The sequence below is a fragment of the Pogona vitticeps genome, chromosome 1 (genome assembly GCF_051106095.1).
Source record: "Pogona vitticeps strain Pit_001003342236 chromosome 1, PviZW2.1, whole genome shotgun sequence".
NCBI classification, from domain to species: Eukaryota; Metazoa; Chordata; class Lepidosauria; order Squamata; family Agamidae; genus Pogona; species Pogona vitticeps.
Genome location: NC_135783.1, coordinates 92,122,250 through 92,136,265, shown reverse-complemented (window position 1 = coordinate 92,136,265; position 14,016 = coordinate 92,122,250). Strand labels below are relative to the sequence as shown.

At 40.5% G+C, this 14,016-nt stretch overlaps 2 protein-coding genes across 3 annotated transcripts in view; both read left to right on the top strand.

Annotated features, from left to right (window-relative positions):
- Positions 1 to 4,286, top strand: part of DSE (dermatan sulfate epimerase) — a 42,499-nt gene extending 38,213 nt beyond the window's left edge. For both annotated transcript variants that reach the window (XM_020810840.3, XM_020810841.3), the window contains one exon: positions 1,381 to 4,286. In XM_020810840.3, the coding sequence (XP_020666499.3) occupies positions 1,381 to 3,139 (1,759 nt within the window). In that variant the 3' untranslated portion in view covers positions 3,140 to 4,286. The remainder of the gene's footprint in view (positions 1 to 1,380) is intronic.
- The window catches only part of LOC144586492 (uncharacterized), a 1,082,363-nt gene that overhangs the window by 911,698 nt on the left and 156,649 nt on the right, over positions 1 to 14,016 (top strand). The gene's annotated exons all lie outside the window — the stretch shown is intronic.

Below are 14,016 nucleotides of genomic sequence, written 5' to 3'. Positions count from 1 at the left end.
CCTTTCATAGTTTTCTAGAAGAAGGAACTTCAATAGATAACAGGTTGCCATTATCAGCTGTGTCTGGTGAAATTTCCCCTTCTGCGCAGGTATTAAAGAAAAGTAGAAGAGCCCTTTTCTCTAGTGCAGCTGGCATCCTTAATTCCAATACAAACAGAAAGGATCTCTTTGAAGGTGTAAATGTAAATATAGTATGACAGTCAGAAGCCTAGGCTGAACTCTTCTTCTTGGCTTGTTAGTTTTCTGTATTCAGGGATATTTTCTAGATGAGGGAGGTTTAAGTACTTTTACAGAGAAAAAGATTTACTACTTGACAGTACCAAACACACCCTAGTGGTGCAACACTATGCATATCTACTCAGACTCAGTTATTAGTCCTGTTATATTCAGTGCGTCTTACTATCAGGAAAGTCTGCATAGGAGAAGGGTGGGCAGCATGTGTCCATGGGCTGTGTGCGACCATCTGGATGCCCTTTACTTCCTAAGAGTTTCCAGGGTGGGTTCCTGTAGTACATGTGATTGCACTCCCCAGAGCTTCCAGAGTTCCTTTAAAAAATTATGGGTCCTCGTTATTTGGTAGATTGTTTGAAAACTCAGTCATCAGCCAGATTTCTACTGTTAATTTACCCTGGCATAAGGGAAACAATGTTAGCTCTTGGCAGGAAATTGCCACTCATTAACAAGGTTCTGATTGCATTTCTGGGCATGTATTCAGTAGCACAATCCACTGCCTACCAAAAATGCAACCAGGACCTCATTAATGAGTGGCAATTTGCCATCAAGACTTAACACTATTTCCTTACATAGGTGTAAATCAGCAATAAATGCAGGCCACTAGCATTAGTCATTGCAGTGTGAAAATGGCAGCTTGTTCCTTATGTTTTCATGACTTTCTGGTTGTTTAAAAAAAACACAAAAACTTAGGGTTGATGAACAGAATTTGAAAAGTTTTCATCAAGATGCCTCTTAAATGCTCTTAAAATTTCTGGGCACAGTTATGGGTAGTAACTGGAAAACTGCTTGTTACACCAAGAAAGTAGCGTCATTCTCACTTGTCACATTACTTCTGGAAGATGATTTTACTGCATCCTCCCAACAATAAAGTAACTTCCCACGGATAATTACATTATTCGTTACTTTGAAGCCCTGGGAATCCCTATGAATAAGCAAGATCTGCATATGCAATGCAGTGTGGTTCATTAAGAACCATTAAAAATGAAATATGGCTCCATATTAATATTTAATTCTTAAGAATGTTTTGACTTCTGAGATCGTTAAAACAGATAAATAATTGAAGGCAACCAGTGTTATAATGTCATAAAATAAAAGCATTTTTTCTCTTTTTCTTTTTTCTTCCCCCCCCCCCCCTGTTTTTGAAAGGTATGATCCAAGCCTGGGTTCTGTCCCTCCACCAGACTATGGTATTCCAAAGCTGCATTATTTCGAGGACTGGGGAGTTGTAACATATGGAAGTGCACTGCCTGCCGAAGTCAACAGACCCTTCCTCTCTTTCAAGTCTGGAAAGCTAGGAGGACGTGCAATATATGACATTGTTCATAAGAACAAATACAAAGACTGGGTTAAAGGTTGGAGGAACTTCAATGCTGGCCATGAACACCCCGATCAGAATTCCTTTACTTTTGCCCCCAATGGTGTACCTTTCATAACAGAAGCACTATATGGGCCAAAATACACATTTCTGAACAATGTACTAATGTTTTCTCCAGCTACATCAAAGAGCTGCTTCTACCCATGGGAAGGGCAGGTAACTGAAGACTGCTCATCAAAGTGGCTGAAATACAAGCACGACTTGGCTGCAGATTGTCAAGGGAAAGTAGTTGCTGCTATGGAAAGAAGTGGCATCATCTTTATCAGAGGGGAAGGAACTGGTGCTTACAATCCCAAATTAAAGTTGAAAAGCCTTCAAAGAAACCTATTACTTATACACCCCCAGCTCCTTTTGCTAGTGGACCAAATACATCTTGATAATGACAGTCCCTTGGAGATGGCTACCAGTTTCTTTCACAATGTTGATGTGCCTTTTGAAGAAACTGTTATCGACGATGTCCATGGGGCCTTTATTAGGCAACGAGATGGGAGGTACAAGATGTACTGGATGGATGACACTGGCTACAGCGAGAAGGCTGTTGTTGCCTCAAGAATGTATCCTAGGGGCTACCCTTACAATGGAACCAATTATGTGAACGTCACAACTCGCCTGCGTAGGCCAATCACCAGAGCTGTGTACCTCTTCATTGGACCTTCCATCAATGTCCAAAGCTTCAGCGTCCATGGGGATTCTCAGCAACTGGATGTTTTTGTAACCACCAGTGAGCATGCCTATGCTGTCTATTTATGGACCGGTGAGGATAAAAGTCACTCTGTCTTTGCACAAGTCATTGCAGATAGGCAAAAGATTCTGTTTGACCGAGCCTCTGCCATTAGGAGCTCCCCGGTGTCAGAAGTAAAAGACTACGTTAAGATAGTAGAGCAGAAGCTTCAGTATTTCAAGCCCGTCTTCCAGCAGCTAGAGAAGCAAATCCTTTCTTGGGTACGGAACACAGACAGTTTCAGGAAGACAGCTGAGCGCCTGCTACGATTTTCAGATAAGAGACAAACTGAGGAGGCCATTGATAGGATATTTGCGATCTCACAGCAACAGCAGCAGCAAGGCAGGGCAAAGAAGAACAGAAAGGTGGCGAAAGGCTACAAGTTCCTTGACACTGGCCCTAATATTTTTGCACAGATTGAAGTCAATGAAAGAAAAGTTCGTCAAAAGGCACAAACTTTGGCCCAGAATGAACTTCCTGTGGATGAAGATGAGGAAATGAAAGATCTCCTTGATTTTGCAGACATCACTTATGGAAAGCACAAAAATAGTTTGTCAGTCAGAGGCCGGTCTGGTCTGGCCCAGATGTTGGCAACTGCTCGAAGTAGTGCTCCTTCCATGTCTGCATCCTACACCCGCCTCTTCCTCATTCTGAACATTGTGATTTTTTTTGTCATGCTGGCCATGCAACTCACTTGGTTCCAGAGAGCCAAGAGCCTGCATGGCCAAAGATGCCTCTATGCAATCTTACTAATTGACAGCTGTATATTGCTGTGGCTATATTCTTCTTGTTCCCAGTCACAATGCTAGCAAAAAAAGAAAAGACCATAACTGCTGCTTAACCATTCTGTGGTTAGATATGTCTATGCAAAACATCAACCCTAATAGGGCCAGAGTGTTTTGTCTTTCTTCTGACACATTCCAGGAAACAGTCTGCGTTCAGGGAACATATGATTAACGGGCATTGGGGCATCAGACACATTTCTCAAAGTACCATCTAGATACACGTCAAGTTGGATTTGTCCTATGAATGAATGGGACGTGTCCTTCTTTTGAACTCCCATCCGTGCCATTGCTTTGTCTTAACAGAGTTGTTTCATAGGGGGTATTTTGGTAAAGTTTTTTAAAAATATGCATCTGGATAGTAATGATTTAACAGCATCCTGTCTACTGACATGCACAACTTTTATTAGGTAGTTTTTTGAAGGCACTGTGACAATGACTGGTACAGCTCCTTTGTTCCATGTCACTACTTGGTGGTCTGAAAACATGGCATTACTATAAATAGCACATCCTGTCAGTGTGGCTTTCATTGCCTCTCAGTGAAAACGAAGAGAGACTGTTCTTTGCTCTTTGCCTTAACCCCAATGACAGTCAATATGATGTGAAATCCTCATTTCTGCCCTCCTGTGAGGTAGATAGGCGACCATGTCTGGGCTAACTAAGGGCTTTTGGAACATTTAGAGCTGAAAAGTAAGCATTTCCTTAAGTGAAAAACAGAGATAGCCATCTGGCCCATGAGACAAATTCCAGTACCTTTACTAGGTCAATTAAAAAGGAGAGCAAAAATGTTTTCAAGCATTCCAAAACTTTAGGCTAGTCATTACAAAAAGTAGACAGGAGAGGGAAAGCTGAGGAGAACTTGTATCGAATACACTGTTGATGGGAGTGTTGGTCTTTTCATGGGGAGTCATCTAAAAGTCCATCCTTGCCTGTGTCATTTTTGGGTCATCAGCCCCATATGGGTCTAGATATTCGTGAAACAAGAAATAACGCTGCTTTTACAGCTAAACGATGTGCCACTCCTGCATCCAACAATCATGAGACTGATTTTTAACTCAAAGATAATGGAAGATTAGAGAGAGGTGATAAAGTGATTTATTATTGTACATCTTGAAGAAAATAAAAAACTTTTTTTCCAAATACACATTTGCTAAATAAACAGGTTATAAATGTCTCAGTGCTGCAGATCTTTTATTTTATTGTTATTCTTTTCCTTTCCATTCAAATAACAAGGAATCAGTATTTCTGCTTTTCCACCTGTAAGCATTACAAAATTTGTTTTTCAGCCATAAAACAAAACCCAAAACAGACAAATATCAACTACCATTTTAAGACTTTTTTAAAAAAAAAAGATTAAAAATGAACTTTTTAAAATCTCTCATAGCTATGCACCAATATACGTTTGTATGTGTGGGCAAATGTCCCAGTAGACTATGCAATTTATCTCTTTTCCCACATCATCTGTTTCTTTAAAAAAATAATTAAAAATTATTTTCCATTGGATCAGGGAAGGTCATAGGAAAGGTGACTTGGGACTAGGTAAGGGATAAGTAAAAACAGAAATACAGAATGTGGCAGAGAGCAATTTATATCATTATTGCTTTTACCTGTATTATTTCTTACTAAGCTTACTCCACACTAATCTTGCCAAATCTAAGCCTTTAAGATTTACATTTATATCTTAAATCTTCTTTCTGATAATCTTAACCCATTCATGTTCTCATCTCTCATCCAGTTATACAAAGGTTCCCATTCTTGTCTAGCTTCAACAATTTTTTTGTCCTTTAATGTGTGTGTGTGTTTAGTCGTTTAGTCGTGTCCGACTCTTCGTGACCCCATGGACCAGAGCACGCCAGGCCCTCCTGTCTTCTACTGCCTCCCGGAGTTGTGTCAGGTTCATGTTGGTTGCTTCGCAGACACTGTCCAGCCATCTCATCCTCGGTCGTCCCCTTCTCCTCTTGCCATCACACCTTCCTAACATCAAGGTTTTTTCCAAGGACTCTTTTCTTCTCATGAGATGGCCAAAGTACTGGAGCCTCAGCTTCAGGATCTGTCCTTCAAGTGAGCATTCAGGGTTGATTTCCTTTAGAACTGATTGGTTTGTTCTCCTTGCAGTCCAGGGGATTCTCAAGAGCCTCCTCCAGCACCACAATTCAAAGGCATCAATTCTTCGGCGGTCTGCTTTCTTTATGGTCCAGCTCTCACTTCCATACATCACAACAGGAAAAACCATAGCTTTGACTATTCGGACTTTTGTTGGCAAGGTGATGTCTCTGCTTTTTAAGATGCTGTCAAGATTTGTCATCGCTTTCCTCCCAAGAAGAAGGTGCCTTTTAATTTCAGGGCTGCTGTCTCCATCTGCAGTGATCATGGAGCCCAGGAAGATAAAATTTAACACTGCCTCCATATCTTCCCCTTCTATTTCCCAGGAGGTGATGGGGCCAGTGGCCATGATCTTAGTTTTTTTGATGTTGAGTTTCAGACCGTTTTTTGCACTCTCCTCTTTCACTCTCATTACAAGGTCCTTTAATACTTCCATTAAAATATCCATTTCTGCTGCTTTGAAAACTTTTTCTGTTAACTCCTGGATTGTTGTTGTGTCCTGCATCATCTGCTTCTTACTGTTTTCCAGCTCTTCCTTGATTTCTGTTCCTTTTGTCCCTACAAGAAAAAACAAAACCCAAAGAACATATTTTCTGGATGACTGAAGATGTGCTTAGTACTGTACTTTTGAACTAAGAAGGGCTTGTTTCTATGTAGGTAGGCATAAGACTGTTCTGTAAAATGGATGCAAAATATCCATGAAGCAAATTGCTCATCGATACAATTCCTTAATGGTCAGAGGACTCGGCTTTAACTTTTCTGCAAAAATATGCAGACAGCACTCTTACTTAGTGAATAAGGTGGAGGTTATATGATATGATTCCTAATAAAATAATGCAAGTCTCTCTCTCTCTCTCTGTGTGTGTGTGTGTGTGTGTTTGAAAAGATCTGCTGTACATTGTGTAGTCAACTTTTTTAACCGCGATGCAATTGCAACGATTCAAATACCAGAGGACCTGAGACCTGAAGAAACTGTCTGCCTGAAGATTGTATAACAACATCATAAACAGTTTTATCATATAATTTCTATATTGATAGGATATATTGCTAGCATGTATTGTCTGTACTTCCTCTTCTTCTCTGCAAATCTGGAGCTTAAAAACTCTGAAGAGCACTTCTGTCAGGGTTTGTTTTGTCAGGTGAGAAACCTGTAGATAATACTACTATGAGCTCAGAGCATTCCTGTTGTGAGGGTTTTTTGCTCCAAATAAATTGCCAGATTTCTTAGGTTTTGCAATAGGGGTAACATTTATTGGATTATTAAATAACAGTCCAGCATCAATGAGTGTGTTCCCAACTTCTTCCCCATCAGACAACTGGGGGGTTCCAATCTTCAAACATAAAAGGGTTTCCATTCTGAACATTCCAAGGACCGTGCCACTCGGGCAGGGTGCCAGGGTTTAATAATGATCCTTTCTCTCCTTCCAATAGGGGGATGGTGTCCTCCTCTCGAAAGTCCACCCAGTCACACTCCCGGGTGGGTTCCCCCGTCTGCCATGGGGCATTTCGATTCCCCTCTGATGCATCTCCCACATCGTCCCTTCCAACCTCTCTCTCCGCTCCCTCTCAACCTTCTTCTCTTCCCTTAACTTCCTCCACCACTCCTTTGTCTCTTTCTCACCCCAATATGATGGCTTGGGGATGAGTTCTCTCCTCCTCCATGCATCCACCTCTTCCTTTGAAACCCTTAGTTTTTCCACTTGTACCATCCAAGGGTCTTCTATCCAAATTCATTCCCAGTTACCTGGTAACTCCCTTTCTCCTCTTTCATATCTCCCAATCCCGCCTCCACCACTTCCCACCCTTTTTCTCCCATGCCCGCCAAGAGAGTCTCAGTCTCTTTAACCATTAGTTTGTTTAAACCCTTCTCTAGGTTCCCCGGGTCCGGTCCGGGTGGTCTTGTCTTCCTGGGTGGGGGAACTGGTGGGGTCTGACTTTCTTTATCAGCATTTGGCGGGAGAGACGGCACTCCCATGAGAGGGGTCTTTCTCCCACTTCTGGTCTCACACCTGTATGTTAGAAAAGGAGAACAGAAAGGCAGGTGTAGATATGCAGAAAGATGCAGTTTATAAAGGTCGAAACAGGAAAGCCAGTTCAAATCTGGTATTATAGCAGGTAAAATTTCAGCTTGGATTTTAACATTTTCCCACTTACGCTGTCTAATGTTAAAATAACATGATTAATGTCAAAATGACATTTTTCACTGTTCTTACTCTTAGCCATTGTCACTGTCCCGTTGTTTCAACTACCCCTGTAATGTGAGGATACAGCATATTCTACGGACAGTAGTGACATTTACTGATTTTGAAATTCAGAGAGATTTAGGGTTGTAAGCTAAATAAATTACCAGAATGCAGGTGTTGCTAATGGGATAGAAGAAAAGGAACCGACAGCTTTTCTTAAGCAATTCTTTCAGCTGAGAGCTCTGTAAATAGATTTCTTCTTTAACCTAAATCCTTAATGTAACAATGTATATTCTTTGTTGTTTACTCCTGAGTTCAGCTTGCTCAACCTGCCCCCCCATATGTATTGGATTACAGCTCCCACCATCCCCAGCAGCAAGGCTACTGCTGGCTAGGGATAATGGGAGCTATTGTTGGACATGTGTGAAGGATACCGGTTTGGAGAGGGCTCCTCTAGACCATGCCAGGAAAAAAAAGTGTTTGTCATTTTGTAGAGTTGGAGACAAGAATCCTCTGTATTTGTCTCTTTCCTGTCATTGACGTGCTTTTGATACCACTGTAGGCTGACTAGAGAGAAAGTGCTTTGAAAGGCATTTTTGGACACATGTTTTCCTCTGCATAGCATAGAAAGCAGGATGTTCTGAATACAGTAATTGTTTACCACCTTCTTTTGTGTAGGGCATCCTTGGGACACCTCAGTTATCCAGAGAGACAGCAGAGGGAAGATCCCACTTTATTAGTGACACATGCCATGTACCCTCTAAAATTGTGGGTTTTGAGGTACATGTACAGCTTACAGCCCATCCTGCAAAAACATGTGCTAGTACTTGGCACTATCTCTCCCATAAGCCTCCCATAAACTGAAATGCCAAACAAGATATTTGTCATTTCGGTCTTAAAAACAAAATGAAAGAGGATTTATAGGGGGCCAGATGTGTTTGTTAAATAATTGGGGCTTCTTGTTCCAAATGATGTCACAGTGTCCTTTCAAGTATCTTCATGAAAATGGCATGTGAGACCAGAAGGTCACAAAGGAAACACAGAGTTGCAATGTGCAAAGTAGCACATTGATCAGACATGAGAGAAGAATCTGATCAATGTTCAGCTGAGCTTCTTCACCCTTCAGGTGTGTAAGACGTGTGTTTAACCATTAGCACAACAGAGCAATGTGAGCCTGCAGTCACTCGAGTGCCCATTTCCAAACTCATGAAGATGGAACAGTGAAAACTCAAGGTGAAAAGGCTTTACTGTATGTTCTCTCTGCTATTACAGCACAACACTGGCAACTGTGAGAAAATTGTTTGGTCTCTGGGTGGAAACATGTCCACAATGGCCAAGTGTGGGTGAGTCATTAACATCACACATGAACAGACTGTTCGTTTTCTCAAGTCTCAAAATAGTAACCATCCACAACTCCAGGGAGGGGCATTTCATTCTACACATAGAATGTTTGTATGTGCTAGTATGTCTGCCCAAGTATCAGGCTGATCTGATGTGTTTGGAGTGATGTCTAGTCACCCATAAGTTCCTTTGACAAACCAGAGCTTCCTGATTAATTTGTTGTATCTCAAGAAGTTAACTTTGGAGAATAAAGGCTGCCTTTTGGAAGAGGAATGATTAACGGCTGTTAATTTCCTTCTGCTTGCTGAAAGTGCAATGTTTTTTCCCCCCGGAAAACCTAGACTGGCACTTTTCTTGTGTGTGGATAAACATTACATATTCAATGTCCTTGGAACTTGTCAGGAAAGAGTGAGTGGCAGAGGGGCTATTTTGAATAGTTTATTACGGTTTATGGGGGATGCCTCATTCATGTTCTAGTTAGTATCTGAGTGTCCCTTTTGGGTTCCCTCTGCTCCCCACCCCTTCCCCACACACCCTTATGGTATATGTGTTTGTAAGCCGCCTAGAGTGGTCACAAGACCAGATAGGCGGGATATAAATAGAATAAATAAAATAAATAAATATGCATTAAAGACCACAGAATAGTTTGGAGAACCTCAGAAGACTAAAAAGAAAATAGCCCAAGTTTTCATGACTAGTACTCACTTCTTCAGATGTATACCATCACAGTTCATGAAAGTCAAAACTGGTAGTTTTGAGGATGCAACAAGATTCATGTTTTTGCTGTGACAAACACACGTATACTCATGGAAACTAAAATGGCTCTGTTCAACATGTCTGTCCAAATTTTATTCTAGCCTATGGAGCACTGGACTTCACTGGGTTTGGAGGTGGCACCAGCGATGGGAGGGAGTGGATGCAGACAGGGATGAACACCCACACATCAGTGTACTCTCCTAGGGGCATGGGGAAGGTGCAATCTGATTTTTGGACCGTGTGGTAGAGACTTGTTCAAGTGATGTAGCTGAAACTCCTGGAAGCACATCCTGTACAGGAGGTGAAGATGGCAGGGCACGTACTGAAGTGCTCAGTGAACCCATCTTTTTTAATAGCTTGAATGTGTTGGCCTGACATCCTCCAAGTATTTTCTCTTTGTATGTGTCCAGATCAAATAACTACAACAGGATTTGGGAGTACAACTGGCAGGGAATCTGTTTCACTCTCTGATTTCCTCTGCATTTTTGTTAGGCTTATACTTTTAAGAGTATTTATTTATTTATTTATTTATTATTAGTCTCTTCTTTGCCTGTTTCTCTAAAGAGCAAACATGTTGTGGGCCCTTTTCCCTTGTGCCCACTTGGGCACTGGCCTATCTAGTTAGCATTAGGGCTTAGGCTTTCCTGTCTGGAACGTAACTTCTCTCACACCTTGTGAACATTCACAACAGGGTGGTGGTGGGATTGTCTTTGGAGAGAGCTGCCCTATTTGTGAGTTAGTTCATGAAGCCAGGAAGAATCACATGACCATGTCTCGCGTGTATATTTGTCTGTGGTGTGTGTGTGTGTGTGTGTGTGTGTGAGAGAGAGAGAGAGAGAGAGAGAGCGCACATCTGTATGTGTGAGGGAGGGAGGGAGAAATTCAGAGTACACAATGCAGGACAGATCTGCGAGGTGTTTGCCAAAACAAAGGTGGCTGTAAAAGAGGTGTTTGAATTTGAGAACTGAATCTTCTCAAAAAGTCTGCAGGGGACAATGAGGAGTTTCAGCTACATCACTTGAACCAGGCACACCAGCGCAATGTGCCCCTGTGTTTACACAACTTTTAATTGCATTCCTGTTGTGCTTTGAGGTCATGTGGTATTTATTCCAATATGTGAATCCTGATGTGTTTTGGGGTTACTGAGTAATTTTCTTGCAATTCAATAAGCTCCGAGAGCTTCCTGTTGAGACCATTTGAGAGAAGTTAGCCGACACATTGATACAAATGCTGTGACGGCGGTGGGGAATTTAAAATATTTTTAAAGTGACACTAGTTCAAAAAAGTTATGGTAAGATTGTTCACACATGCAGCAACACAACATTTAAAAAAAAAGATCTGCAAGGAAAAAAGTATAAAAAAGATCCTCAAGAAAGAAAGTAGAAGCCTCTGGCATTATCAATGATTTGCTAATGACTGTAGGTCATGTGACCTCAAATTTAAATTGCAAAGAACTGGAAAACATTTTGCTGGTATGACCATGGCCTAGCCTAAGAGAAAAAGAAAGGCACTGGAATAAAGGCATCCCTATTATTATTATTGGTATTAGTAGTAGTAGTAGTAGCATTAGTAGTTGGCCTCGTTTTATTTATATGGCACATTTCTCCCAACAGAGGACCCAAAGCGGCTCCCAACATTAAAATTCACACTATTTAAATACACAATTAAGTTAAATATTAAAAGATAAATTAAACAATATATGATTTAAAAATTAAATTAAAAGATTAAAACAAATACTGTATGCATATATACTGTATGTCAGAATTATCACCTACAAACCTTTATCCTCCCTGCCCCCATTTTTTTTGGCCTGTGCCCCTAATCTTAGCAAGCACCTAGCAACACCACCATTTGGCAGCACCAAAACAAAACAAAACAAAAAAGCCTCACAGCTGAACCTGCTGTGGGAAACCTGGATCAATTGCAAGGGCCCACATTGTGTCATGTTTGAACCGTTGAGGGTAAGGTCCAAGAGAAGCAATTTGCCATCCCCAAATTCACACTCTGAGGCTCAGTTTCATGTTTCTTATGACTGTGTGTTTTCATGGGGATTTTCTGGCAGAGTTTTTCCAATGAGTTCATTGTCATGTTTGACTTTTTCCAAATAATTAGTCCATAGAGCTCTTCCTCATCAGGTGGTTAAAAACTATCCATGGCAAATTAAAATTTCAAAAAAGTTGAGGACTTTAGGGATGTAAAAAACTGCCCTGTTGACTTTGAGTTTGGAGAGATATGATGTTAATTGCACAAAGGCTATGGACATTAAGGGAGAAAAGTGGGAAAAGGAGAGGGTGGAAAAAGCGGAGGAACATTGTAATCCTTTCAAGACAAACATTTCAGTGTGAGCTTTCATGGATTTAACGAATCCACTACTTGTTTGTTTGTTTGTTTACAATTATTAATTATTTTAGCACTTTGTACATGCAAAATGTCACAAGTTGACACTCCCCACCCCTAGCTCTTTAGGAATTGTCTGGAGTCTGTGCATCTATAGAGCTAAAGCCCAGGTAGTCATGACATTAGATTAAAAGAATGCTAACAACACATGTGCTTTCTAAACTATAAATCCAGGAGCTGTAGCCTCAGTTCTGGAAGAGGAGGGGGAGCTTTTGATCCCACTTCATGGTCCTGACAAAAAACGCTCCATTTATTATTTGTAGCAAGCTGGAAGCCTCCCTTGACTTCACTGTACATTATAATTAGCAGAACTTTTATAGTGACCGTAGATATGTAAAATAAACACAGCAAACCTCTTTCCACATACCCGCACATACACCACACACAGGCCTTCTCCAGACCCCATTAGTCTACTTACAAGTCTGTATTAATTTTGAACAGAGTTGATTGGCCAAACATTCATGGAAAAGCAAAACTATTTCCTGATCCATTTTTCTAAAAGAGAGTGTTGTTTAAGGCAATGAAGGGTCACTGAAAGTTTAAGTATCCCAGCTTTGTAAACTTCCTTGATTTCAGATTTTCTGTGAAGAACAAATTAATTTACCAGCCTACATTCTTTTTCATAAATCACAGCAGTGGCTGCAACTGAGTAACATATTGATTCAATGAGTTCACTTCAAATTTGATAAATTATCTTTTCTTATATTATTCAAACTTTCATAATTTCCCCCTCTCTTTTCTTCCCCCATTTGGAATAAAGAATAATTAAAAGTAGGAGTCTGAACAGCAAAAATGTTCATTTTTGTTTTGTTTCAGGTTTATATATCTTTCTTAAATTGGCCCTTTTGTTAAATCCAAAAGGAATGAATCTTGCAGGTTCCCCCTAAAGAACCTTTTAAAACTATTTAAAACAAAAAACAAAAAACAAAAACAAAAACCAAGAGCAAGGCAGGCAAGAAAAATTTATCTAAAGTCCCTAAAGAACTTTTAAAAATTAATCCATAAAGCAGAGAGGCAAAACAGTCAATCTGCTTCAAAAGAAGGCAATGGTATATGAGCAAGAAAAATCATCATAAACCCCACCAAAATATACACTTCTAAGAGAATAAATCTGCAGTAAATTAACCAAATAGCGCACAGGGGAAAGATGGGGGAACACACAGGGGAAAGATGGCAAAATAAAGCAACACACACACACACACACACACACCTATTTCAAGAAAAGCAAGCAAGCAAATAAAGGCAAAAATACAGTCAAGCACCCCCTCAATAACGACTAAAATAAGGGGAAATTAACTTCCCTGGCAAAACTGATGTCTTTTTTTGTCCAGGTGGGCGGCATGGGCAACACAATTCTTGATGGAGGGCACCCTGAGCTATCTAGCACACTGGTTCTTAACCTTGGGTTACTCAGGAGTTTTGGACTGCAACTCCCAGAAGCCTTCACCACCAACTGTGCTGGCTGGGGTTTCTGGGAGTTGCAGTTCAAAAACATCCGAGTAACAAAGGTTAAGAACCACTGATCTAGCACACAGATTTCCACAAGAACATCTGAAACAAAATGCTCCCTCACTGGGTCCAACCAACCTAGGCTTTTTGAAATGTCCATCCCCCCCCCCCCACTCAGCTATTGGATGAAAACTTTCCCAGTGATTTCCTAGGTAATTTGACAGATAAAGATGAAAGAAAAGACAAAGAAAAGAAGGTAACATTAAAGAACATGAACCTCCTTTCTCCTCTTCTTTCATTTAAATGATTCATTCACGTTTAAGAGGCTCTTTTTCTGATTTTTTTTCCTTTTGTTTTTACATGAAAGCCCCACCTCTTCTTACAAGTTTTTCTTAGCAACATGTAAACCATAGTTACTCAGCATGCAATATTAATCCATTTATTTTAGTTTGTTTTTTTGCAGTCAGGCACTGAAGGCCTTATATCAGGATTACTCAATTATTCATTCATCTTTTTTTTCATCCTTATTTGAGGCTTTTCAGCTTTCAGTTAACCATGAAAGAGAAACTGCTGCTACAATAAGCAAAATCCAGATATTACAAAGGAGGTTTGGGGGTATCCACACACCTGCCATAAGCAGGGCTCTGCAGTTAGGAGCAGAGTTGAGTTTTAATA